The 14,586-nt window shown below is 34.4% G+C and overlaps 1 protein-coding gene across 4 annotated transcripts; it reads right to left on the bottom strand.

Annotated features, from left to right (window-relative positions):
- Positions 1-4,030: 4,030 nt before the first annotated feature.
- On the bottom strand, positions 4,031-10,854 carry LOC115974889 (homeobox protein knotted-1-like 3). Of its 4 annotated transcripts, none has more exons than XM_031095437.1 (6): positions 9,638-10,854; positions 7,055-7,175; positions 5,933-6,126; positions 5,729-5,860; positions 5,139-5,275; positions 4,031-4,530 (listed from the first exon to the last, which is right to left on the bottom strand). In XM_031095437.1, the coding sequence occupies exons 1-6, from the start codon at positions 10,382-10,384 to the stop codon at positions 4,485-4,487; spliced, it is 1,377 nt and encodes a 458-aa protein (XP_030951297.1). In that variant the 5' UTR covers positions 10,385-10,854; the 3' UTR covers positions 4,031-4,484. The 4 variants fall into 4 exon arrangements, with proteins under 4 accessions (XP_030951297.1, XP_030951300.1, XP_030951299.1 ...); XM_031095440.1 differs by having other exon boundaries at positions 4,293-5,053; positions 9,638-10,852; XM_031095439.1 differs by having other exon boundaries at positions 4,293-5,061; positions 9,638-10,384.
- Between the last annotated feature and the right edge of the window lie 3,732 nt (positions 10,855-14,586).

The following is a 14,586-nucleotide window of genomic DNA, read 5'->3' as shown; positions in this document are numbered from 1 at the left end:
CATATAACCAAACTTGCCCTCTAATTCCAAAATGTATCCAATTTGTAATGTTTCCTGTCTAGAGCCAAAATTGGTTAAGAATATCACTCCAATACCCACTCTGTCACCAGTAGATAAAGCCATAACGGCAATTGAACAACCACTGAAATCATAGTCAAATGGCATGGCACATGAGAGGAAGGTGCAACTTGGGAACCGCTTCACACCCTAAAATAGCAAACCCTCACCTTGTGGGCAAGGTGGTTTAAAAGGGGAAGGCAATATAATGAGCCCAAACATGCAAACCAACCCATGATCATAACAATGAAGCATGACGTGTGGATGACTAAGCATGTCACCAAGATCAAGAACAAAGAGAAAGACGACCAAGACAGTTAATTTAATAGTTACAAGTAGCTGGTTGGCTAGTTAGAGGAACAATCTTAAGATTTTCTTGATTTTTATTTTGCTCCCTAGTATAAATACTAGGAGCCATTTGACAATTCTGATGCATCAACATGAATATAATTTCCTCCACTTTCTTTGGGCTCTCTTCCTAATCCTCATTCTTCTTCTTGGAGGGTAACTATCTCAAACTAAGTCAAATCCTTTATTAAAACCTACGCACTTTCCCTTAACCAAAACCAATCAATTCCTAGTCCAACCTAAGTAGATTATGAAAATTCCCAGTTTAGACTACTTGGCTAATTACGCAACAAAATCTATATGGTATCTAAAAGTTTAAATGTAACATTTATTGTTGCTGCACACCTTTTGAGCCACGTTATTGTAGCACTTTGGTCCACAATGGTCAATTTTGGTCCACTTCTATTTATTTGATCCAATCTAATCCTTTTGGTCCACTTCGCTCCACTTTTGTCCATTCAGTCCAATTCATGCCATTTCGGTCCACTTCTATCCACTCAGTCCACTTTTGTCTACTCCGGCCCACTTTTTCCTTTTTTTTTTTTAGTTTTTTGGCTCAAAACTTCTTCTTCTTCTTTTTTTTTTTTTTTCCTTAATTTTTGGGTTGAAAAGTATGATATTTTATTTTATTTGGGACGTCAAACTCTTTAGTTTTTGACTAAGAAATACAAACAAAGTAGGCATTAGAAATTAGAGATATCAGTCATAAAAAGTAATAAAAATGATAAATATTTAAAAGATTATCTTAAAATTCAAGTTTCAATAATATAAGCTGTGGGGCCAGAGAATTTGTGATCCCGGCCCACTTTACATTAAGGCCCAAGGCCCGCGCCGAGGAAAGGCGTTGCCGAGGACATGCAACGGAAGTCCAAATGGCCTAGAGATATAGTCGAGGACGATCCTGTCCTCGGCATCCTAAAACCTAGAAGGAAGGAGCAGCACACCATTAAAAGCAGTCCCCAAAGCTCTCCCAGAAAAAAGAGCGAATACAGTATAGAAGTGGTTCAAGGGAAAGCTAACACCTCTGCATTGATGAGAAAAGGACCCCTGAACAATGTGGCGATAAAGGACAAGGTAAAGGCTGCCATTACTACAATTAAGTACTCTGCGCCTGACAGAGTCATGCTTTTCAGTTTTTACAACCACCCCCAACCACTTTGGGTATGGGTTGATAGGACAAGTATCAGCCCTAGAAAGCTAAACCTACACGTGGACGTTGGAGAGAGGGGAAAGGCTAGTATAAAAGGAGAAGGAAGCAGTCCAGAAAAGGGGTTGGGACCAGGGCCAAGAACCAGAGCCACCCAGGCCGTGCCGAGGAGAAAGTCTTCTAGGCAAGCAAAGTTCACCTCTGTGCAATCATTACGAACACCACAACTAACGGCTGTTCGATAACTAAGGCCTAGCCTTTTAGCCCACTCTCTACAAATTTTATTGTTTGGGCCTTTAATGTTCGAACCCATTACTCCTTGGGGATCGTTGCAAATTGAGTCCTTACATAAGCATTATAATTATATTTGGAAAGAAAAAAATGTTACAATTCTAAACTTATATAATAATTTAAATTTAATGTAACATGTCACATCCTTACATGTATTCCATGGGATGTGAATGTACAATTTTTTTTTAATATTCTTGGATATGTTCAAATTTGTCAACCAATTATGGTATAATAATAATAATAATAATAATAAACCTTTTAATAACATATTCTCCATTTATATAAAACAATATTATAATTATATAATTTAAATCTTTTATTAAATTAATTTATCATATATATATATATATATATATTGTAAGGACTCAAAGATTAAACAGACCAAGTCCCCTTAGAATAGTGAGGTTAGTACAGTTCAACTAGGCCCAAGTCAATATATATTTGTAAGAGAGTGGATTAAACAAAAATGAGGGGTTAGCCCGAAGACAAAAACAGGGAAAAAAGACTAAGGATCACAAATTGAGTAGATAAATGGTTTAATACAAGTTCGCCCGAGGAGGCCAATGATACTTAGAATAATACATTGTTCATGCTTTTCTCTCAATGTTCTTGTTCTAATGCCTATCATTTTCCTCCCCTTTTATCTATAAGTTCCCTTCCTTTATATACTTCTTAGCACTTCAAATCTTGACCCCTCATCTCCACGTACCCAAATTCTTATCCTCAAACCTGTTAAGCTTCTGATGAAGGTGGTAGAAGGAGCTGCTTAACTGTGAAATCCACTGTTCAGGTCTCTTCCTTATCAATGCAGCTGATAAAGCTGTTACCAACTATTTAATGCAGAGGTAGGAAGCTACTTCTCACTAGAAACTTCCCCTACCCCCCATGATTCTCTCTCCACACCCTATCCTTCCCAATAGGAGCTCCCAAAAGTCTTTTGTCTCTTCTCCTCCTCTCCTCAAGTGGATTCCCTCTTTGGGCTTATGATGCCTCAATAATCATACTAACAGCTCAACGATCCCTTCCTCGGTCCTGCCCCCCCCCCCCCAACACACACACACACACACACACACACATACACACACATATGTCACTATGTATTGTTGTTGAATGCAAATCACATTATATGTTCCATTACACAAAACTTATAAAAATATAAAATACTTAAAAATAACACATGCACTATTTAACCTACAAATTTTACATTATATTCTTATAAAATCAATTACATTCGTGGGTTTGCGACCAATTATATTAATTAAAAATGAATCTCAATTTGTGTGACCCACGAATTAATTCTAAATCACCACAATTCAACATGCACCTTATCATAAAGCAAAGCAAGATACACAAAAATAATAAACACTAGATTTGGTGACAAAATAGAAAATCAATGAAGATCCTTTTAAAGAAAAAAAAAAAAAAAAAAAAAAAAAAAAAAAAAAAAAAACCACTACGGGGTAATGTACCTAACTAAAGCAACCTACTATAAAAAAGTGGAAGTTTATTAACTAGTTGCAAAAACCTTTGTGACTATACTCTAAAGACCTATTTGGCGACTCATTGGTGTCACCACAACAGTTTAATTCGTATCCTCTGAACTTATCATATATGAATCCTTTTACTAGCGCGACTAGGCTTCAATAACCAAAACCTTAGGTGCACTCCAAGACAACTCCTTGAAATTTTTCTCTACGTTGAACTCTTTAGGGAAAACCAAAAGGTACTTGGTTTCACACAATCAAACACTCTCCTAAGGATCTTTGGGATCACAAGATGAGTGGACAAAGGATACGTATTCTTCTATTAAATACAAGGAGAAAAGGCACAAGGTTTTCTTCCCGAATAGCACAGATTGTAGCCTCCTTTTCTCTATTGAAAAATACGTGCAAAGTGATGCCACCAAACCTAATCTAAGAATTCAAAAAATAGAGTCAGAATTGAACTTTTTCCACGATCTTGCTTGAGCAAGAGTCATGCGAGCTTAATGATTCACTTGAGAGGAGCGGGTTTAGTATCTCGCTTGACCGAGCTTTGAGCAAACGTCAAGCAAGCTACTAAATTTAGTATTTTGAGCCGCATCTTCAAATACAGACTTCAACCAGACTTTTCATTGACTGAATTACATCAATACACTCGAAATTCATTACAACAAAATTTCATGAAATAGGCCAACACCAAAATCTCATCAGGGTCGTTACAATTGCTTATCATCCAAACCAAGCAACACAGCTTTCTAATTAAGTTTAATACTGATAACAGACTTCTTCACTCAAAATACAAATTTACTCGCACAAAAAGATATCATTAGAATCTCTTGCAACAATCTGATAACTGTTTGCAGACTTTCTAGTTATTTTGTGAACAGTTCCATGCAATGTGAGAATATACCACAATAAAATTGTTCCTTCATTAATTCAGCTAGACTGATAAACTAATCATCACTGCGTATCTGAACCATTTAGATTTATATAGAAACAATTCGCTAATACATTTTCCCAATTTGACTCGAGGGTTGTGCACAGTATCAGTCAACAACTGCAATTGAACTGATAATACCAAGTCACTTTTACAAAGAAGTTAAAGAGAAAAAGGAGGAAAATACATGACAAACATCATATTTCAAAGATTTCATGCCCGGTTATGTAATCAGATTTGGTTGAAGGGGAATCAGGTCCATCAACAAACTGTAAAAACGTAAATGCCATATTTAATACATATTTAACTCTACAATATAATTTCAAAAGCTATAATCACTAGTATAAAAACTATAAGGTACCATGCACAGATTATTACACTGTACACCCACACCCTCTCGCTATTTTATTCTCAGGCATGAAGAAAGTAAACAAAAATCATAACCCCGCCAATGCATCCAATTCAGTTCAGTAATATAATTCCTAAATACTGGACTTCCTAATGAGGTTGGCATCATATGCAACTCAGTCTGAAGCCTTTTAGCATATCTGTTAAATGTCACAAACTGGGTTCATCATCATAACCTCATCCTCTCTGCCAGCCTCTCTCTTTGAAAAAACAAAACATGGGTATTTTACTTCGAGCCCACAGCCATACCAAGAAACCCTCTACTGTCACAATTTTTATGTAATGTTGGGTTGATCACTTGAGAAGAAGCATGAACAGAGATCATTTGAGGAATGGTTCTAGGATTTTCTTCCATTTACATAAAACGATCACCGCTATTTTCACCTGCATTACTTCTTTTCGAATTATTGTTGGCGTAAAGCTCATGAGAAATCTAAACTAATAAACAGAAATTCTTTGATTAGAATACCTTTTGCGTTTGCTCTTCAAAACTGTGGAAGTTGAAGGATTGCTGTGCCAGTTCCTCTTCCTCTGATTGATGAACCAATTATTTATCTGTTTTAGTTGCAAACCAGTCTCCTGTACCAACCTTGCCTTATCTTCCTCCTGAAAGTTCATAGAATTTAAGGTATTGATGAGTGAAACGTTTCCCGCATTTGTTTGACACAACTAACATTAACTTGGAAGCAGCTTACTCATTGAAGGGTTTTTGAAAAAGACACAGTTTCAGCTTGTAATTTACAAACTAATATAGTATGGATGTGGTAATGTTTGTGTTTTTGTGCATGCATATGCACCTTTTCTTATACATTTGAGGAGGAAAATTTTGTACACATTTTTGTAGGAGGGAAAATTTGAGGCTTTTAACAAGAGCATACCCCCATACATGGTTGGATGTTTACTTTTTTGTGGGAAAGTTTGTACCTTTTGACATACCCCATACTTGGTTGGGTGTTTAGTGAATCTAGTTTATGCTTGAGATGCAGTAAGGGATTTATAATGTCAAATTAGTAGGTTCAGAACGATTCCTCAACCAATTCTAACTGTCAAAAAACTTACTGTAGGATACGGCCACTTCGAATGTGATTGCCACCAAGATTTTAGGACAGAGGTAGTGTCCCCAGGAAGCTTTCCTGCTCTTCTCTTACGTAAAATTTCCTCCCTTATGTCTACAATTTTCTCCTTGTAACCCTATAAAAAAAATACCAATTGGTAATGATGAATATGTAATAAGACTTTGCAACAAAATATTCCATCAATTACCTGTTTCAGTTCATGCTTCAACTCTTGCCTCACACGCTCCATTAAGGACCTCTCACTCTCTGTTGGGATAAGAGGACCAAATCCCATGGTATCTGGGCCATCCAAACTACCATCAAACAAGTTGGCATCACTATCTACTTGGTCATCTTCGTCATCAGACATTGTTGCACCTGTACCTTCACCTGGGGAAACTCCTGTTCACGCAGCATGTAAAAGTAATTATAGCTTTGGTACTCATGATAATCATGAAATTACTTACAGTTATAGCATAAAAGTTGATTTCTAATTGTAGCAAAAACACAGCCTTTTAAGGTATTTTTTGGAACTAACTTTCTTGAAAAATATAACATCCTTTTCCCAAAGAAAGAAGAGATCACAGCTCATAAAATTGCAATGTAAAAGATAATTATTTCAAAAAGGATAAGTGGATTCAGTAACAGGTAAATTCACCAAATCATAGCCAGAGATGGAGATTTTAAGTGGTCATGACACAAAATTACAAAGAAGCTATGGAAATAATCTACAAAATTAAAATTCTAAAGTTGTTTCATGTGAAGAATTATATATTTAAATGAGCAGCTCAATATTAAAGAATTTTATGAAGTATAGGGTATTTGACACTGCTGCTCCAACTTCCCCCTGCCCCGGCTCCAAATGACACTTTGATTAGACATGGCACTATCAAACTTGATGAGGCACCACCCTATCATATTTAATCCCTGGATCAAATATTTAATATGTATGCAAATACATCTAAAGAACCATAGATGTATCACATTAAGGACTAGCTGGTTTTTTCAAGTAAAGTTATTTCACCACTCATTTTTCTAGGAATTCATTGGCATGATCAACAAGTTGCATTAATTTATTGTGTTGTGGGGGTTAGTTGACCACAAACCATGCCAAGGACAAACATTGAAGAATTAAATTCATCACGTTTTAACCACCTGTGCTAGTTTCAACTGTGAAGAACAACAAACAGCAATTTGAGTAACTAAGCAAACAAAAGTCAAGCAGCTGAAGACTTTTCCAACTCTCTTAACCTTTTTATGCTAGCATGCAACATCCACTAGAAATGAAAAAAATATATATATCAAATAGGATCTCATTACAGAACATCACCTGTTAAACTTTGTAGGGATTGCTCAATCTCCCAGCAAGCCATTACTGCCTCCATTGCATGGACCCGGACATGTTGTTGAAGTTGTTCTTTAAAAGAGCAAAGCAACAGAACATAATGTGTCTACAATAACAAGCCAAGTGAAGATCAAAATTCTGATTCTATCATATGATAAGACAATTTACAAAATGGGCATAGGAAGAGCAAGGGATGGGTGTGTGGGACAAGCAGGTATGGAACTGTTACAAGCTTAAATCAATAGCTAAGTAGTCCCCATAACGCATTGACACCTTATTGATTAGACATATAACTAATGGCAGAAACAAATTTTTTACTAATTATATGTCTTTCCCAAAACCGTTGCTTATGTCTACAGCTAAACATGGATTAATCTGTTCCAACATCAAAAGAAAAAAGTAGTAAATATAGCTAATGAATCTCTGAATAAAGAGCATATGGAATTCCAAATAATGCTGCTTGCATACCAGAAGTACCCATCTCATGCATTCAGAAGTTAAATTAATAACCTTTCAAGAAATTTTTGGTTTCCTGTTATGTTGATGGCTATGCAATCTATACATTGCTGAGCTTTTGCACATGCCTGTTGAGATACTGAAAACAGTGTATGAGAATTGAGATATTATTTCTGAAAACATTTCTGGTTGGTTGTACATAAGTTTCCTCTTAGCATAAGTGAAAATATCTGAATTTCATTTGTGTATCTAGGCTTCACCAGAGTTACAGCTCCATTAATATCATACTGCAATTAGGACACATTTTGAAGCTATTATATCCTAGGTTACACCAAGAATCCAATGAATTGAAAATATCAAATGCAAGCTTAAAGTTTCAATTAAGGGAAGAATCATAAATTACAACATATATCATACTTGAATCTAGTAGTCCACCACATCTCCTTGCTGCCTACTTGCAAGATTTCAAATGACCCTTAAAGCTGATTCAGTATCAGCAATTGTTATTTTTAGCATTCTGAAACTAACCTAGCACATAAGTACATAATCATTAGGAGAAGAAATTGTTACTCTCCCCCAGTCTAAGATTTCATCATAGTGGAGCTTCTAAGAAGAATTCAGCCAAAGTTTTCCAAAAGACATCTAAAAATCCATAAAAAGAATACATCATGAATTAATTTTCATTCAAAAGACAATTAATCACATTGGGCAGCCTTTACATTCATTGTAAGAACTACAGGAAACCTCAAGTGTTCTGATTCCAGCTGAAAACAAACTCAGATACCCTGAATATGACTTTCGAGCTTGGAGATTGTTATTCCCTCCCATTCATAGATATCAATTTTTTAATCTTTATTCATTCACAAAAGCTCTCGATCTTCTACTCATCAACATAGATGTCTGAGTGATTACATTGATTAATCAAGGTTTCTCCTTTTATTCAATCACAATTACTACAATGTTTCACACCCCAAGTTTGCAGCAACAGAATCCCCAGTTACCTTGACAACTTCAGTAATTTTCATGTTTTCTTTCTAGATATAATTTTCTATGAGAAAACATCTGTTAGGTCCCTTTTCTTTTTCCTTTCATTTTTTGGGCTGAGAAACTAGAAGTTGCTAGTCCTGGCCTTTTAGGCTTTGACTTTGAAGAAAGATAGGTGGTGGAAATTGCATTCTACCAACAGTTTAATAAGGGCTTCCCAGCTCCCATCAATGGTGTTCAAGAAAAAAATGTAAAAAAATTGAGCTCCCATCTATCATTAAAACATCTAATTTGCTTTCAGTCCTAGAGATAAGGCTATCTAGTGTGACAGTGGACTATGTCAAGATCTTTCTGTTTATTTAATGTTCCTCTCTTTAATTTTTGCCTCAGCACAATACTTAACAGCTTCCCATACCCACCAAAGCTTCAAAATTGATGTACCACACAAGGCAAGTTTTTATTTGCTCAATATAAAAAGAGTTGCACGTTGCAACATCCGTGCCCAAGAAGGAAAAGGCCTTTTTAACTAGCAAAATCTATCAAACCATTTGGTACAACCAGAAAATTATCACTACTAAAAAGAGTTGCACCGTCCATTTCAAATTACAAGCCAACCAAAAAGGGGAAAAAAAAAAAACAAAAACAAAAAAACAAAACAAAAAAGAGAAGAAAAAAAAAAAAAAAAACCCAACCCACCTTTTTTAAAATTTGAATGTAATTATATGAACAAAGATGTGGTCCTTCTTGTCATTGCCAATTAACCATTCCTCACGCAAACAAATTGGATCAATCATATTTGTCGGTGCATCACACTTCACAATTCAATCACCAAAAATCCATACATACATACATAGTGGGTGAAATGTCATTCAGAGTAAACTTGCTCTGAATGAATTTTTTTGAGCTCCAACTAAATTGAAGCACATAGAAACAAAAAGCTAAAAAAGAAAAATGAAATAAATAACAAAAAGTACATAAATTTCGGTACGCCTTTAACGCGCACAAAAGATGGGGGAGTGGTAATAACTAATAACTAATAAATAACATCAACCATTGTTAATACAGTTTAGAAAAAGAAAATAAAATTTTGAAACACAAAACGACAATAGAGAGAGAAAAAGGACATACCATGAATTGATCAAGCTCTTTGTCGTCCCCAACCATAGGCTGAGTCCCATGTCCGAGAGCTGAGTACTTAGCGACCACATTCTGCGACTGAGCGAGTTGGGCATCGATCCTTGGTAACTGGTCGACTGGCGTGGCGATCCGAAGACACGCCACGTGTGCAGATAGCAATTGCTCGTACAGTGGGTGGGTCAGAATATCTGCTTTGTACCTTGCATTCTGCCAGTTCATCACTCCATCTCCACCGCCGCCACCACTACTCTCTACCACAACTCCAACTCCCATTGCTTGATGATCACTCTTGTTGTTCTGGTTCAAGCTCTCGTTGTTGTGGTTCTTCATGTTTTCCGATGATTCGTGGGACATGCTGGCGGCGATCATGGAGTCTCCAGCCACGTCATCGATGACATCGCTGTGGTTACGGTGGAGGATGGAGCGTGACAGCCATTGGTTTGAGGATTGGGAGGCGGATTCGGACGCCGTGTGGAGGTTGAGGAAATTGGTGTTAGTGTTATTGTTGGTGGCGTTGTTGTTGTTGGTGGTGGTGGTGGTGGTGGTGGTGTCGTTGTATTGGGATTGGGTGCGTAAGAGAGCGCTGTTTAGCCAATTGGGTGTGTGGTGGTCGGACCCGGGTTTTGAGTTCGGGTCAGAAGTGTCGGGTATGGTTTGGTGGTGTTGGTGTTGGTGTTGGTGTTGGTCTGAGAAGTGGTGAAGAGGGAGGTCTTGGGAGAGATGGTTGTGGTACGCCATGAATGAATGGAATTATTAAGAGGGAAAGAGAAAGAGAAAAAGAAAAGAGAGAAAAGAGAGAGATTTATGAGGATGATGATTATAATTTGGTCATGGTGATGAGCTAGCTAGTGGTAGAGAAAGATATAGACTTGTTATACAGAGAGAGAGAGAGAGAGAGCTTTCTATCTCTCTCAAGATTAGATAAACGAGGGAGATGGAAAGGTGTTGGTGTTGCAGTTGTAGCAGTGAGAGAAAGATAGAGAGAGAGACAGACCGACAAGACAGACAAAGAGAGATAGGCTGTGACTGTGAGTTTTTTGGAGAGAGAAAGTTGCAAGTGTAAAAGAAAGAAAGAAAGGTTGAAACTTGAGAGGAAGAGAGAGATGATAAGGGTTACTAAAAACGAACAAGGGGGATGTTTGGAGAGAGAAAATGAAGCAGAGATTTTAGAGAGAGAGAGAGAGAGTAGGGTAGGTGGTTTTTGTGATGAGAGTGGTTTTCAGGTGAGGTAATAAGGTTAGGAAAACTCTTGTATGAAAATGATCGGATGGATTTCAACAAGTTTAAAGGAGTTAAGGGAAGTAAATACGATAATGACTAATGAGGTAACCCTTTTTATTATATAATAATATTATTAGTATTTTTTATAAACATAATTTAAAGGGATTGGTTTTGTACACGTCCTAAGTTTATCGACCAATCCTATCATGTAAGGTTAGAAGAAAAAAATATATATATGTCTCTCAAAAAAAAGAAATATATATATATATATATTAAGAATTTTTTTTTTTTTTTGAAAACTATATTAAGATTATTTAGATTTTTGTCAATCTGACTTGTTTCATACAGCATATTCCATATGGTCTTTCTATATAATTTGTGTTTTTTTTTTTTTTTAATGTTACAATGTGAGAGTGGCAAACAAAAATTAGGTAATATTACTAAGCTATAAGAGTGTAACAAATTTTATGTCTTTTAGGAGGAAGGATAAACTACTTGGTATTAGAATATTTAGGGAAAATTCTACATTAAACATTCTTTTCATGCATTATACTCTTGTCTAATCTTAACTATTACCATAGTAGATTGAATTATTTAATATTTTGTAGTAATAGATAAATGTTTAAGGGTTTGGTTAATATGTGTAAAAGTGCACTGGCTAAGATTGAATTTTTATTGTAATCGGTAAGTTTTTTCTAAAAAGTAACATAACATAAACTATTTGTTTATTAGCTTTAGTTATTTTCTAATGTAATGAGACTCGCTTAATTCCTCCTTAACAACTACAATCAAGCACCCATTAATATATTCCATATTTTAAAATGGGTTTTATAATTCACTTATGATTATCATCTCTCTTTTTTTTCTCTCTTTTTTTTCCTATAATTAATGAGAAAAGAAAAATCTATACCAAAAAATATTTAGCAATATTTTAATTCAAACAATTTTTTTAAAGAAAATAAATCAATTTTTTAAAATTAGAAAAATAGCTATTAATATCTTGTTTAGATGGAATAATTAAAATTTAGTATAATGGACAAAATAGTTGTGTAAATTAAACATTAAAAAAATTGGCTCTTTCAAAAAAATTTATTTCAATTCATAAGGATTTAAAAGTTGTGTGCCTAAAGAACTTTTTTATTTTATTCTGAAAACAGAGAAATAGAGCGAGAAAGAGAGAGGTACCTCCTAAAGAACCTTTTTTTTTATAGGATGTACCTAAAGAACTGATTATGAGTCTTACCCTCACATTAAGTTAAATGTTGATTATTACCATATTACTGTGGTTAATAAAATATAATTCTTGATATGATGTTCACTTTTTTAGCAGTAAAAATAACAAAAAAATATATATATATTAGTTTTCAAAAGCTGAAAAGTTATGTGTATCTTCTGCTTGGACCTTCATTTGATGCAAGGTTGATTGAGTAATGATCAAGCGGAAGAGGATGATTAACGTGGGAAAACAAAACAGTTTGGTAATGTTATGTTTGCAATATTTTAACATTATTTTCATAATAAATTCTAAGTATTAATTATTATTAACTATTTTGCGCAATTAATTGTTACATGCAGTTTTGGTTATATGCATGAGTTTAAGATTTATTGAAAAAATTATTATTAACTATTACTAATTAGCAAAAAATTAATTTCAGTCATGTATTTGAGTTAAAACTAGTAACAACTTAATATTTATAATTTAATGTAAAATTATTGTGAAACTAGAATTTCTTTTTTTTATTTATAGGTTTTAGTGATCACTCCACAAGTATAAGTATTTGTGCCATGGGGAGGTAATAACCGGAGTTCAAATATTCTGAGGGAGTTTCACACACATAAATACTTAGATTAAGTTAATCGGTAAAAAAATAAAAATAAATAAATAAAAGAGTTTGGGACGTCAAGCGCGTGGAGAACACAGTGGGGATTACGTTCGGACCAAGCGTATACGTCTGTAGGTGGTTGGGCTGGTTGCAGGTTTTTCCGTACGACCGAAGCAGGTGTTGGACGTTATTTCAAACTGTTGATCTCGTGTGACTACTGTTTCGTGTTTATACTACTCTTAATTGTCACTTGTCACAAAACCACGCTAGCTGTGTTTTTTTTTTTTTTTTTTTTTTTTTTTTACGCTAGCTGTGTTTTCGCCTAAAGCAAAATGAATTACAGAAATGTTAGGTAAAATCACAACTTTATCACAATTTCCCTTCCATTTCCAATTCGCCACGTAAATAGATTGTGATTTAAGTTGTATGCTTACTGTTACTTAAAATTAAGGATACATTTGGCTTAATGGAATCAAAGAAAGAGAAAGATAACAAAATAAAGTAAAAATAAAAATATTATTTTACTATTTTATCATTATAAATTAATAATTAATTACAAGGATATAAAACTAATTTCAAAGGTATTAGAGTAATTTATGGATTTGGAGGGAAAAAAATTGGTGAGTCTCATATAAACCATTTCTCTATGCATTTCTTCTCTCTCTCTCTTCTTCTTTTTATTTTTTATTTTTTTATTTTTTTTCTAAGAGCACTCACATTAATTTGTGTATAATAATATAAAGACTAAATTTCGCACATCCAGTTTTCATTAATTACTCATATTAGACTCATGTAAAGGTATGTAAATATATAAAAACTACAGTACTGTGTAAATATACATGATTGTTGTAGTTATGTAAAATGAGTATTTTTTTTTTCTTCTCTCTCATCTTAGCCTTTCTCAAAGCCTCCATGGCCAAACCGAGCTTGACCACAGCCAATCCCACGCAACCACAACTACCAGCAATTTACAATGAAGCCACCACCATTAGAGTCACAATTTTCTTTCTTAAAATTTCTTCTTCTATTTTCTCTTTCTTTGGTTTGGTTGTTAAGATTTGATGTTGCTTGCATGTGCTTGGTTTGAATTTTGATTTCAAATGTATTTGAGTTATGTTAATCTTAAGGGAAATTTGAATGGGAGTTTCAAGTATGTGGACTCCATTTGAGATTTCCTTTAATTGATTTGCTGTTTATGCTACTGTGGGTGTGAGCTTTGGTTTGGGGGTTGTAGTTGTAGTTGTGGTAGTGAATGAGATGCATGCTCTGTTGTGGTGGTCTAGCTTTGAGAGAGAGAGAGAGAGAGAGAGAAGGTTGAAGTAAGTAATAAAAAATGAATATATTTTATTGAAATAAATTTCTAGGACAGATAATATGATTTGGGTATTTTTTAAGATTGTTTGTGTAAAAATATAAAAGTAAGTTCTTATGCTAAAATGGATATGAATTTTTGTATGAGATGATGTGAATACTTTAACTAATCAAAGGAAAATGAATTCTTTCTCTTTTCTCTTCTCTCCTATTTCCTCTAACCAAACATAGCCTAAAAACAAGGAAAAGGTTAGAAAAAAAGGGAGAAAAAAGTGATTGATTAATACAAAAGTGATTATCTATCATTCACATTTGATCACTTTAATAAATTGTGGTCAAAATTGTGACAAATAGGGTATGCTGAACAAAAATTTTAATTTTTAGCCTTTTGCCTCTTGTCTTGTGTTTTTATTTTAATGTAACAAAAATAAAAATTTTTGAAAATAAATTTTTATCATACATTTAGTATTAAAAACTACCCAAAAAATATATTTTTTTGTATCATATTGAATAAATAAGTTAAGAGAGTATATTGTGTATAGTATAATTTGTCTCACCCTCCCTTAAAAGTTATCATGGCTTTTG

This window comes from Quercus lobata, chromosome 2, assembly GCF_001633185.2.
Source record: "Quercus lobata isolate SW786 chromosome 2, ValleyOak3.0 Primary Assembly, whole genome shotgun sequence".
Classification (NCBI taxonomy): domain Eukaryota; kingdom Viridiplantae; phylum Streptophyta; class Magnoliopsida; order Fagales; family Fagaceae; genus Quercus; species Quercus lobata.
The sequence above is the reverse complement of the archived record's forward strand: the minus strand, read 5'-3'. Positions and strand labels throughout refer to the sequence as shown.

What these genes read in the sequence shown, in the direction of transcription:
- LOC115974889 (XM_031095437.1), bottom strand. Translation starts at nt 10,384, where the DNA reads ATGGCGTACCACAACCATCTCTCCCAAGACCTCCCTCTTCACCACTTC. An exon ending in CGAAGTGGCCGTATCCTACA is followed by an intron (nt 5,276 to 5,728) that starts GTAAGTTTTTTG and finishes ATGAACTTTCAG; the next exon opens with GAGGAAGATAAGGCAAGGTT. An exon ending in TTGAAGAGCAAACGCAAAAG is followed by an intron (nt 4,531 to 5,138) that starts GTATTCTAATCA and finishes ACGTTTTTACAG; the next exon opens with TTTGTTGATGGACCTGATTC.